At 41.0% G+C, this 13,300-nt stretch overlaps 1 protein-coding gene across 2 annotated transcripts in view; it reads right to left on the bottom strand.

Moving 5' to 3' along the window:
• LOC149079525 (uncharacterized) overlaps window positions 1–13,300 on the bottom strand; it is a 73,991-nt gene that overhangs the window by 9,628 nt on the left and 51,063 nt on the right. For both annotated transcript variants that reach the window (XM_089240168.1, XM_089240170.1), the window contains exons 5-12: window positions 11,729–11,974; window positions 11,352–11,627; window positions 10,114–10,398; window positions 8,946–9,257; window positions 7,563–7,838; window positions 3,150–3,416; window positions 2,246–2,929; window positions 1,477–1,740 (exon numbers count right to left, since the gene is read on the bottom strand). In XM_089240168.1, coding sequence (XP_089096294.1) covers window positions 1,477–1,740; window positions 2,246–2,929; window positions 3,150–3,416; window positions 7,563–7,838; window positions 8,946–9,257; window positions 10,114–10,398; window positions 11,352–11,627; window positions 11,729–11,974 — 2,610 coding nt within the window. The remainder of the gene's footprint in view (window positions 1–1,476; window positions 1,741–2,245; window positions 2,930–3,149; window positions 3,417–7,562; window positions 7,839–8,945; window positions 9,258–10,113; window positions 10,399–11,351; window positions 11,628–11,728; window positions 11,975–13,300) is intronic.

Raw genomic sequence — 13,300 nt, 5'->3', positions numbered from 1 at the left:
ATTCCTACCGAGCCGTCTTACATCAGCACATCGAGCTTCGGCCAGGGATCTCCGGCCACTTCGCGAAATGGCCGGCCAAAGTCCGAATCACTTCTGTAATTCGGACTTTGGCCAAAACTCTTTTCTAATTCGAGATGGGGTCGGCTACTTTGTGAATAGGCCGCACTTCGGGCTTTGGTAGTAACATATATATGTTACGGTATAAGTTCGAAGACTGGTAAAAGCCTGTAAAAGCTTCGTAACGAGTTGGTAAAAGCCCGAAATACGCTTGTGAAAATGTTTTCATTTCTAACTTTTACCACCCCTTTTTTAAGGTTATTAGTTTCTGCCATTCATTAATTAATGCATAATTATACAAATTTACTAATTATAATTAATAATTAACAAATGAGTTGACTTACCAACATGCACTTATTAGTTCTACGATAACTAATTTATTCATAAATTTACTCCGAACAGTAAAATCCCGTTTTTAATGAACCAATTAATTATCTAAATTCAATAATTTAGTTAATTAAATAATAACTGACCATAATAATAAATTAGTTAACCATTAATAATAATAATAATAATAATAATAACTAAAAATAACTATAATTATTAATTAAAAACGGGCATTCACCGTCAGGAACTGAGGAGTTCATGTTGGTTAATTAATTGATTTGTTAATTATTAATTAATTGTAGTTATTGAAAAATTATAATTATCATTAAATTAATAAGCGGCAGTAACTAATAAGCTGATGATGGTTTATTTATTCATTAAAAACGGTCTTTGACTAACACGTAAGGGTCGTTGGCGAATTTAGTAAAGATTAAAAAGTATTATTTTTTTTACCGGCGATTATGCACAATACCAAAGCGTCGTCGGTAAATTTTATGGATAATTCAAAATTATCACTTTTACCGGTGATTATGTATAATACGCAAGTGCCATTGGAAAACATGATAAATCCCACTAGATCAATCACATATTCTGGTTAGCCAGAGACTGAACCGGATATAATGAACTCTGATTTAACGAATTTTTCCAAACTTCTGGAATTTGACCTCGATATAAAAAACTCCCATTTAACAAAATGCACGATCGTACCCCGATATAAAGAACTCTCATTTAACAAATTCATTGATTTAAGGAATTTCCACAAGTTTTTGTGAGCTTTCAATCTGACTCTAGTATAACAAACTATTCATCGAATTCTACAATCGGACTTCGATACAACGAACTCCTGTTTAAAAAATTTCACGATCGTACCCCGATATTACGTATCATTTCATCAAATTATCGCTGCGAATAATTTTTTAATATTTATCAAACTTACTAACTACGTATGGGTATTATGCATAATCATCGGTAAAAGTGATAAATTCACCAAACTCACCATAATGGTCGGTGGTTATATTGTTATGTGTTCCTTTATCTATTTACCGTAACATGCATACATTTCACTCATTATTGCGAGTCAGTTGTACTCACGGATAGCACACTGGTTCTCAAGGTACTCCAGTTCCGGTAGTTCCATTACGAATGCTCCGGGCCGAGTCCTCCTGGTCTCCTTGAATATGCGGCAGATCCGCCTGAAGGAATCGTACACGAGTGATTTGCATGGCGGCGTGTGGCGCACGCAGATCTCTTCGCAATCCGTCCTCTTTGGTACGCCCGGTATCTCGTGTTCGGGCAACTCGTGGAAGTCGTGGCTCGGTATCCGTTCGAATGACCAAAGCTTACCGCAAGAGCGACCTGTAAAATTGTCACGATAAGTTTAAAGTTACATTAGTCCAAGTAGCTGTGTGGATCTTACTAATTTACTTACAGAACCAGGACCGTTGCATACCTTTTTGGTGGCCCCAGGGATGACTTTTCCTTGGGGGCCCTTCTTGAAAGTGTTATTAAGTGTAAAACTGCAAAAGGGTGAAACCGCAAAATAAGTGTAATGACAATAAATATATAAATTAAAGGGTGCTGCTCTTTCATTTTGCCCTGGGCTATCATGTTGTTGGGACGGCAGTAAGGACACACTTTTTTTTTTCAATTAAGTATACGAAACTTTTCTCGAGTTCCATGGAACAGCCTAATTATGCTCAAGGGTTCCGTGGAACAGCCTATAAGAGATACTAACCCCCGTCCCGGCAAACATAGTTCGCCATACGGGGTTGCCCGAAGGGTTCATTTATTTTCTCCAAAAAAAAAAAAAATTGTTTGCATAACTTAGTTCCCCTGAGAAATAATTTTGAACTGTACTTACTCAAACAAATTTTTTCGTAGTACACCGTATCAGGTGCAGGCACCAGAGTGTCGTCTATACCGCTAGAATAAGCGTCTAGCCAGAAGCACAGGTGCTGGTACTTGGCAAACTCTATCATGAATCCCCTGCATCGTTCACCGAGTCGCTGGCAGTGCGCGTGACACTCCCCGAGAACACCCACGGCCGATCGAGTCGGCACCCTCTCTTTCCTGCCGAAGCGTGCCCGGAAGCCCATCACTTTCTCGTAGGTGTACTGCTCGAAGGAGCACCTCACGACCGTCGTTGGTGGTGGCGGTGGAGGTTGCGGCGGTTTCACTGGGGGCCTTGTCTGAGGAGTGACGATGGGAGGCTCCAGTGTCGATATCGTTCCCGTCGATGGTACCGTTGCGGTCGTGGTGGTCGTCGTTCCAGGAGACTGTCCCCTGCACTCGGTTTCTTCGTAGAGGGCTCTCAACCTGTACCGGATCGAATTCGCCTGTCCAGTCTGGCGACTCTCCGGACTTAGAAGGCACAGGTCGTTGAGCCCGCCTTGTTCTAGGTACGTGTAGGACCTGCAGTTGAAATCCAATTCTTTGATGCAGAGCTGTCGGCACAGCTCGAAATTTGTGATGGCCGGAATGGCTTTTGTTGAGTACACCATGAACATGTCTCTTTCTGGTATGCGGTACGGACATGTAGCAGTGCCTGCAAAATAAAATGTTCAAATTACATGTTACAGCAGGGTTTCTTAAACTGTGCGCCGTGGTGCGCCTCTAATCTTTGCCAGGGGCACCGTGGAGTGGCGGCACTGACAAAGGTTTTTCGAAGAGATTCTTTGTTAAATTGCTCTGGAAATCCCTGTGTTACAGGGACGGTGGAGGGGTACTTTCGATCACTGACTGCGGAGCTGGTGCCTATCACTTACCAATATTGCACTGGTTTTCAAGATAGTCGATACCGTTGGCGTATGACAGCTGGGTATGAGGTATCGTCTTCTCCTCTGCGTACAATCTACATTCCTGATTGTACCTGTAATAGTTGGCTGAACGGCACAGGAAGCGTCGCTCTTCCAGGCATCGCCTTTCGCAGTCCGTCCTCGACACCAACCTGATGACGTCTCGTGCTTGAACACCTCTGAGCTCTTTGTCCACGTACCGCTCGAACATCCACTGCTTGGAACAGCCTAAGAAGACTAGAAGACAAAGAATACGATCATGCATCTGCGTACAATGTCTCGTCAAAACAAAATCAGATAAAAATATTGCAGACATTATGGGAAGACGATTCTGGGCCAAAGAGTCATGGCCCAGTGGAACTTTTATCATCGCCATAGACAATCACTGTTCCTTTCCCTGCTTTTTTTTTTAACTATTAGACATAAATTTCACACAAAAAACTGATTTTGCCACTCAAAAATGTTGGACGATGACTCCGCTTACCTCTCTAGGTGCTTAGTTGGATCTATCGTGCGTAAATTGATGTAAAGCCACCAGAAAGGAGGGTGGACAGATCGTACTTCATCTTTGGACGAAAAACTACTATTTCACAGAACACCATCTTCAGTCATATCGACATACAGCATTTCACTACCGATCGAGTTGGGTCGGAAATGAAGGCACCATCTATCGGTGGTTGACTCAGGTTCGATAGGCAAAGCAGTAGCTATCTATGTTCTTCCCCGGGATCGATTGCTACTAAACATTTGTGTGCGTCAGAAGAATAAATTATGTTACCTTGAATATGTATGACTTCGAATTCTAATTAACCTTCCCGTACCGATCATTTTTGTATCGAAGAGAAATGCATATATTAATAAACAGTAAATATTGCTTAAAAGAGAAAAGTTTTGCATTAGGACTTCTGCTACCATCTATCTAATAAAAATCGAAACTATTTGTCATTATTACTAAAATGAATGTTCGTTGGTTTCAAACCGACGTGAAGCATAAAAAATAAAGAAACATGTAGTACGAAACTATAATTTTTTTTATTTTATGCTACATACCGTTGTAAATTTTATTCGTCAAAATACCGTTTAGTATGTTTTCACGTTTGCCACAAAATTTAGTCTTTTTTAAACATCAAAAAACACAGTGACCGGTATTTTGGAGCATGAAACTCACACTCACACCAGTATACAGCCTATGAAACAAAAAAAAAATTATATTTTTAGGCCATAAAGTTGTGCATTTCCGTGTTGCACATCGGTTTAAAACTAACGACAATTTATTATAACTTCACTTACTTTTAGAATTATAACAGATGATTTTATTTTTACTCAATAGGGGCCGTGTTCAAGTATTACTTAAACAAATTTTTAGCCATTTTTGACCCCCCCCCCCCGTCAGCAAAATTTCGTCATCAGCTCTGCCCCTCTGAATCCTAACTCATATTTTCATAAGGGGTGGTTGATGACGTAAGCATTATCCAAACCCCCCCCCCCATGTCATCAAAAGTCAGCAAATCAGAAACCCCCTCTCCGCCATCGATGATGACGCAATACTTGGACGGCCCCATAGATGGCAGCAGGTTCTCAGCTTAACGGTGTTTGTCGCTTTCATGGTAGCAACTAATGTAACTTCGGTTAACGAGCAAAAATTTTGAACGAATTTTGATTCGGTTAACGGGCGATGGTTCGCATTACGAGCAAATGCGCTTTTTTTAATTTATTTTCACGTTATCACAACGGAGTTGATGGTATTTTACTTTCGTCCGCACACGTGTTATGGAATTTTGGGTAACATTCTTCCCTACGGTCTCCGGTAAGCGTGCCTCATCGGAAATTTAACACTCGTGCGAGTGTGAATATTTTCGATACGAAACTATAAATGTATATATACTATATATATATGTATATGTATATATGTATATGTATATATGTATATGTATATATATATATATATATATATATATATATATATATATATATGTATAATGTATATATACTTATAGATGTAACATAGCAGCGATGCGTATGTGCGCCCGAAGTTTATTTTTTGAATTCTGCTTGGAAAAACTGTGTCTTGATTGCATTATTGAACGTAATTTTAAGGGGGGCTAGCTCGCGAACAAGAGCCACTACTTGTGGAAGAGATTTTGTGCTTAGGGAACACCATGGACTGGAGGTGCATGAGGATGCCATTCAAGAAATAGTGGTGAAAAATGTCTAGAAGTTAACGGTAGATGAAGTTATGGATGTCTTTTGCACGCACCAGCACGAGTTCGTGGACGGTATCTCGTCTGAGGAAGAGAGAAGTAAGGAGGAGTCCCTCACATAAGATGAGATTAGAGAGGTGTGTAGAATGTGGGAATCTGTACAAAACTCTGCAGAAAAGAATCACCCAAATAAAGCTGCAGCAAGGTGCAATCTCCCCAACGAACACCGCAATTTACCATTTCCCAGAAATCCTGAAGAAAAGGCAAAAGTAAGTGTTATTGGATAAGGTTCTTTTTGAAAGTCACGCAAAAAGAATTAAGTTTGCAAACCACAGTTTATAAACCACAGTTATATATATATATATATATAAATTGATTTTCTGTCTGTCTGTCTGTGTGTGTGTGTGTATATGTATGTTCTCTATACAAATCTACAATTTTAGATCGATCGTCGCCAAATTTTGCATATATACCAAATGGGACCCGACTTGAAGGATAGGCTGATTTAAAATTTCGTCAGACCAGGTCAAATGCCCCCACACGGGCAAAAAACTGTCGGGTAACCATTGTTTTTTGGGCCTCAACAATCACTTTCCGAACGTTTACTTTGGTTGCCGTGGTTCCCTAGCGATGAGTTTCAGACGTGTTTATGTCTTTACAATGGTTTGTCACTTCTTTAATGCTGCCAGTTATGTATAATAGTTTATGCCTTTATAATGGTTTGCCACATTTTCAATACTCTCAGTAATGAGGCTTTTTGAATAGACGTCATAATCATCACCATCATCGCTTTGAGGGTCAGGAAAAGGGTGATCCTCATAGAAATCAGTACCAAAATTGCCGATTTAACTGCATAAATACGGAAATTTAGTGGGGGGGGGGGGGTTTCCTGCCACATCAATAATTTTAAAAATTAAATTGAATTCTCGATTTTTGAAATATTGAATTCACTTGGAGATACGAAGCCCAGAAAATTAAAAATATGAATAATTTGCCGGATCTACTTTTGAGTTTGATATCCATGTAATAACATTGATTTCAACTTTTTATTTACATCTTCTCAAGCATGAAAATTAATGTCTCCGTATTGTCTTTTGATATTTATTTGCATAAATTCATATAGTTTAGGATGTTTTCAAAATTAATTATGGGCCCATAAAGTGCATCGAAAAAATTCCACAGCTTTAATTAAGCATTTTTGGAAGCTCAAACAGGCAGAAATAGATAACTTGAAGTTCAGGGGGAGGGAATCGAAATACCCAACACCCATAAAAAAAAAAGGGGGGGGGGACTATTCATTTCTACGTTTCTTTAAATTTAGATTTATTTCTTTCATGAGTCGCGCAGGACGTCGCCATATTGGTTAACTTAGACACGGTTTGCATGTCCCTCAAAGAAAGAGGGAGATATCGCATGATCCAAAAAGCCTCATTGAAGAAAACACGGGCAGCGCCGGGTATTGTAGCTAGTATATAGTCGCGCGCGATAGTCCTCCTCTCTCTCTCGTCGATAAGAGTAAGTTAATTTGCAAACATTATCGCACTGTACGTTCATTTATGGCGTTGTTTATGTTACGTATATTTTATTGCATTACGTATAATTATTAATGCTTTTAATTATTGATTGAATGCCGTTTTTGTTAGTCATTTTCATGTGAATGACTAACTGTAGAACAAATTAACCGAGTTTTCATTATTTCCTGCGGGGAAGTTTGATTTGCATAACGAGCTATTCGGATAACGAGCACGTTGGCGGAACGAATTAAGCTCGTTAACCGAAGTCCCACTGTAATATGAAATACTTATGCATCGCTCGCACTTCCAGATCACCTGAGTGCCTCGCGGCACATTTCCAGCTCATCTAAGTGGCCCGTGGCAGATTTCCAGGTAACTCAAGGGGCGCGGCACATTTCCAGATAATTAAAGTGGGCCGCGACAATGAATCAAGAACGCAAATGCACTATCCAAAAGGTTGAGCACCCTCGTTCTCTAGCCCCTCTAATTTTTTCCCCACGCGTCGGTGCCTTTGCAGTTGGTTATCCAACGAATGCTCTCCCTGCCCGCAAACGAACACGAATTCCATGTCTGATATGTTTGATCCAGCATCGTGACCATTTACATAGATATGCATTTGAAAACAAATACCACAATCAGAAGAAAAAAAAAAAAAAAAGCACGCTTACAGGGTAGGCACACGCCCTCGAAGTAGGCTTTGTTATCCGCCACCACGAACTCCTTCGCTTGCGTACTGGAAGTCTCGACGCCACTGTAACACTCCTGCTTGAGGTAATCGAGAGTGAAACCTCTGCACTCGTAGTTGAGCTCGCACATCCGCTTGCATTCGGAAGTTATCCCCGGTATGTCCGGGTTACCACGGTACAGTATGGATACGCTACCTAGGTGCTGGTACCCGGTGGTTTTCTCGAGCATCATCACTTCTCCTGGACTGCATTGCCGAGCTGTTCGGGAGAGGAGGAAAGAAAAACTCATTAAACAAACTCATTAAACAATATCAAGGAAACAGATACTTTCTGGATATCATGCTGAGGTGAACTCTGAAAGAAAAGCCATCTTGTCTTCACCGGGACTCGAATCCAAGTCCTTTCTTGCATACTGTTTGAGCATGCTACCATCTACACCAGTGTTTCTCAACCTCGGGCCACATGTTCGTCTCCTTGTGATACTGTGATATTATAAGGGAGGGGCACAGGAAAAAAAATTAAGTGGAAGGGGAGCCGTGACAGGTGATAAAGGGACCGTAGAGAAGTGAGAAAAATGCAGAGATGAAGGCAAAGGCCAAGTACAGAGACCCCAGAACATACCTTAGGCCAGGGCCACTGCTGTTTTAACTTATTTTGGCTCATCCTTATACGGATTGGAGGCATTGAGTAAGAGGGGACACCTCATGACAATCAGAACTGATTAAGATTTTTGACATTAAGCATCTAACTTGAAAGTCAAGCACGTTCGGTCAGTTGGGAGGAAATTCAGAAAAATCACTTTCTCACACTCTTAAGAAGGCTATGCCCAGGGCCCCAAGATTTTAAGACAGCCTTGCATAGAATCCATACAACAGGAACCCGCTGGATTACAGTCTGATGATCCGGAATTTAATTATAAAATTTTTCACAAGAATTTACTCAAGAACTCTTGTTCAATAAGGTAGATTGGACCTTACTCCGGGATGAGGGTGGGGCCCCCAGGTATGACGAGAAGGAAATATGGTTCAAAGGAGACCATGGGCAAAAAGATTAAGAAACACTGATCTAGACCACTGGAGACACGACTCTGCCTTCCTCATTTCACCTACTGTCACTTGAGGCACTGAAGTAGAGGCATAAGTAGCTTCTCTTAACTTAAAGAAATGTCCACCAGGTGGAGAAGTACCACCAGGAAGAGATGGACGGCTTTTTCTCAGGCAAATATACCAAGGAAGCAGATATTTTCTGAATATTATACTGAGGTAAACTCGGAAAGAAAAAAAGTCATCAGAAAGAAAAGAAAAGTCAAGATAAAGACGAGAATAGTTTTAATGATTATTATTGGTTCATGAAATGAAGACGTACTTGGTGGTGGCAGCTCAGTTGTCGGTAGAGTCGGTGTTTCAGTCGGAGGAGTCAAGGCCGGGCACTTCCGTTCGTTGTAGACTAGACCGGGTCGGCCCTGCACGGATCCAGAGCCACCGCTGGCCCTGTCGTCACCGCTGAGGAAGCACTGGCCGTTGCTGGAATAATACGCGTAGGACCTACAGTTGAAGCTCTTGTAGTTCGTGCAGAACTGCTCGCAAACCTCACTGGAAGTTATGCCCACCATCTGGATGTGGTCAGTGTACGTCGGGTAGGAATCTGCTGTCTCTTCATATGGACAAGACATCAGGACTGACAAAAAAAAAGAAAACAGGAATATTGAGCGAAAATTGGTGATATGATTACATCGCACTTTCAACATTTCTGGTTAAGGACTTACCAGGCGTGTCTAGATAATTCACTTCTAACAATTCACGGTCAAACAAATTCATCGCAAAGAAAATTAACTGCTGGGAAAATTCATCGACAAACAGATCGAAAAGAAAATTCATCGATGGGAAAACTAACCGAAAACAGTTCGACGCGAGTGAGTGAGCAATTAAGTAAGTGGATGAGTGAACAAATGAGTCGGTGAATGAGCAAGTATGCAAATGAATTAATGAGTGAGCGAATGAGTCAGTGAATGAGCAATTTAGTGAGTGAGAGAGTAAATGAGCACTTTAGTGAGTGAGTCGTTAAATGAGCAATTAAGTGAGTCTATTAATAATCGAGTGAGTGAACAAATGGATCAGTGAGTGAGCAAGTGAGCACATGAATCAGTGAGTGAACGAATGAGTCAGTGAATGAGCATTTAAGTGAGTGGCGAGTGAGCAACCGAGGGGATAAATGAAAGAGTGAATGAGCAATTAACGGATTAGCAATTCAATGATCAAGTGTCAGTTCGTGCGCAAAGGAATGGTTGGGTGAGCAAGATAGTGGGGGGGGGGGAGGGGTGAGTGAACAAGAGAAACTCGCTCATTCGGTCACTCACTCGTTCATTTCTTGCTCACTCACTCGTTCATTTCTTGCTCACTTACTCAGTCAGTCATTAGCTCACTCCCTCATGTCGCACTGTCGTTTATCTGAATTTTCTATGTGGTAAATTGCTGGCGGTGAATTTTCTGGCTGTGTGTGAATTGCTGCCAGCAAATATTTCGTAAATCCTTACCAGGTAGGCAGTGATTCTCCAGGTAGTTCATTTTCATGTTGTTCGTCCTCCTGTAAAATGCCGGTAGAGTTCTTCGGTCCTCTCTGCTAAGTTTGCATTCAGTCGTGTCATCGTTGTAGAGAGCAGATCTGCAGGTGAAAATCCTCTCCTCGAGGCATAGCTCCTCGCAGTCTCTACGGCTTTGTACAAAAGGCACAGTCCGGTCATACAGCTGAGGTTCCAGCTCGTGTCCGAGGACTCTTTCGAAAGCCCAGGCTTTATTCTTGCATGAAGTGGCCACTGGACCTGAGAGAATATTCAAAGAGTAATAAAAGTGAGTTATGCGTGATAAAAACTGTGTTTATCGACATTTCGATATTTCGACATTTCTCGGGTTATCGACATTTCTGAGCGAGTAACAAGTGATAGGCTGAAGTTATCGACGTCTCTGTACAAGTTGCGAGTGATAAACTGCGGTTATCGATATCCTACGAGTTACGAGTGATAAACTGTGGCTATCGATATCTCTGAACGAGTTATAGACTGTGGTTGTTGACATCTGTTCACGAGTTACGAGTAATAAACTGTGCCTATAGATCTCTCTACGAGTTATAGACTATGGTTATTGACATCTTTGTACGAGTTATGGACTATGGTTATTGACATCTTTGTACGAGTTATGGACTATGGTTATTGACATCTTTGTACGAGTTATGGACTATGGTTATTGACATCTTTGTACGAGTTATGGACTATGGTTACTGACATCTGCGTGAGAATTACGAGATCATCGACGTCTCTGTATGAGTTATGGACGGTAATTATTGAGATCTCTGTACGAGTTATGGACGGTAACTATTGAGATCTCTGTACGAGTTATGGACGGTAACTATTGAGATCTCTGTACGAGTTACGAGTGATAAACTGTGGCTATCGATATCTCTGTACGAGTTACGAGTGATAAACTGTGGCTATCGATATCTCTGTACGAATTGTAGACTGTGGTTATTCACATCTGCTTACGAGTAAGAGTGATAAACTGTGGTTATCGACATCTTTGTACGAGTTACGGACTATGGTTATTGACATCTGTGTGCGAGTTACGAGTGATAAACTGTAGATATCGACACTATTGGTCACTGGACTTGAGAGATTATTCAAAGTAGAGACATTAAATATATTATGACATGTCCTATTTATGGACTGAAGCTGCAACTATTGAATCAATCAAAACAGTCTCAACATCAAACCAAGCTCACCTCGGAGACATATTTTCTCGAAATAATTTTCGCCGTCCCTCGGAATCAGATCTTGAGTTCGTCCTTGGGAGTTTCGGTCCAGTTTGTCGCATCTCATGTTCTGATAGTTGACCGAGAATGCCGGGCAGTCCAGTCCGTCCCTTTGGCAGTACTCTTGGCATTCGAGAGTGTTCCCGAGGCTTCCTGGATTGCTGACCATGATCGAGTTTTGGACAGCGGATCTCAGCACGAAACCGGTCATCTTCTCATAGGTGAAAGCGCCTCCTGTACATTGCTCTGCAAATTGACACCAGAATGAGGATCGTTAATCTTAAAACTATGGCACCAATAGGAATATTGAATTGTGGGCATGCTAAAAAAAAATATGTATTCCTTACCGATGACACATTTCTTTTCACCGTATGTTGCTCCAGGTTTTTCCGGCAGGACTACCGGTCCCAAGCTGACGGAATCGTCACCGCTTAGGAAGCACCTGTTGTTGGTGTACGTGTAGGCTCTGCAGTTGAAGGTCGTCTCACTGTCGCACTGTATCTGGCAGTCGTCGGAAGAGGATGCGAATTGTAGTGCGTCCATTGATATCACCGATAATCCGGGCCGAATGTCGTACCGACAAGATGTCGGAGCTGCAAGAAAAAAAAAGCAATCACATATACGGCTATTGGAAGTATTAAACTTAAATTTCTCGGTTATATAGAAATATGTCACAGTGCGTGGTAGCAGACTGTAGTGTAAGTATCAACATCACTGTGTGTGTGTGTTGTGTGTTTCTGTAGTCGACATCACTGTATAAATAATCGATTGTGGTCATCAGCATCGACATACGAGTAACCAACTGAGTGTCAACATCACAGTACGATCGATTGAATGTGATTGTTTACATTTCTGTATGAGTAATCGATGCAGGTGTACATACATCACTATATAAGTCGACATCACACTGAATGAGTGATTGAATCTAATTTATCAGTGTCGGCAGAATTCAACGAGCTCGAAATCACTAAGAAACTGAAGGTCAGTATCGGCATCTCTGTATCAATAATGAAATGGTGCCATCATTATTGTATGAGTAGTTTAATATGAATATGATTTTCGGCGTCACTGAGCGAGTGATAAGCTGTGCTTATCGACATCTCGTTACGAGTGATAAAAACCGTGGTTATTGACATCTCCGTGCGATTTACGAGCTATAAGCTGTGGTTTTCGGCATCTCTGTACGAGTTACGTGATGAATTGTGGTTATTGACATGTCTATAAGAGTGATGGACTGACATGTCAATAACCACATGACTGACATGTCATAATTCAGAGAGGTTATCACATCTCTGCAAGTTACGAGTGATAAATTGTGGTTATCGACATCTCAGTGGAGTGGACTGACGTTAGTTATCCGACACCACTGAATATGCGTTGTGAGTGCTAACATCATTGTCAGAGGGATTGAATGTGAGTGTCGTTATGATAGTACGAGTGATTTCGACTTCACTGCATGTACGATTGATATCACTCACGGTAATCGTCCCCAATCACTGGCGGTAATAAATTTCAATCACTATTACTCCTATTAAACTGAACACATGCACTTCATGAATATTCCTCTGAGGAATTTGACTGCAATCACTGACTCACTGACTGCAATCGGTGGCAAATATTGAAAATTACTAACACTTTCGGCTACAGAGATAGCATAAAAAAAAGGTCTCTCTCTCTATATATATATCTCTATCTCTCTCTCTCTCTCTCTCTCTCTCTCTCTCTCTCTCTATATATATATATATATATATATATATATATATATATATATATATATATATATATATATATATATATATATATATATACAGTAGATAGATATAGAGAGACACACACACACGCACGCACGCGCGCACACACACACACACACACACACACACACACACACACACAGCAGGGTTCTTAAACTATAAGTCACA

Source organism: Pholcus phalangioides, unplaced genomic scaffold, assembly GCF_987345545.1.
Source record: "Pholcus phalangioides strain wild (caught in Gottingen) unplaced genomic scaffold, Ppha-v1.0 ptg000012l_1, whole genome shotgun sequence".
NCBI lineage: Eukaryota > Metazoa > Arthropoda > Arachnida > Araneae > Pholcidae > Pholcus > Pholcus phalangioides.
The sequence above is the reverse complement of the archived record's forward strand: the minus strand, read 5'-3'. Positions and strand labels throughout refer to the sequence as shown.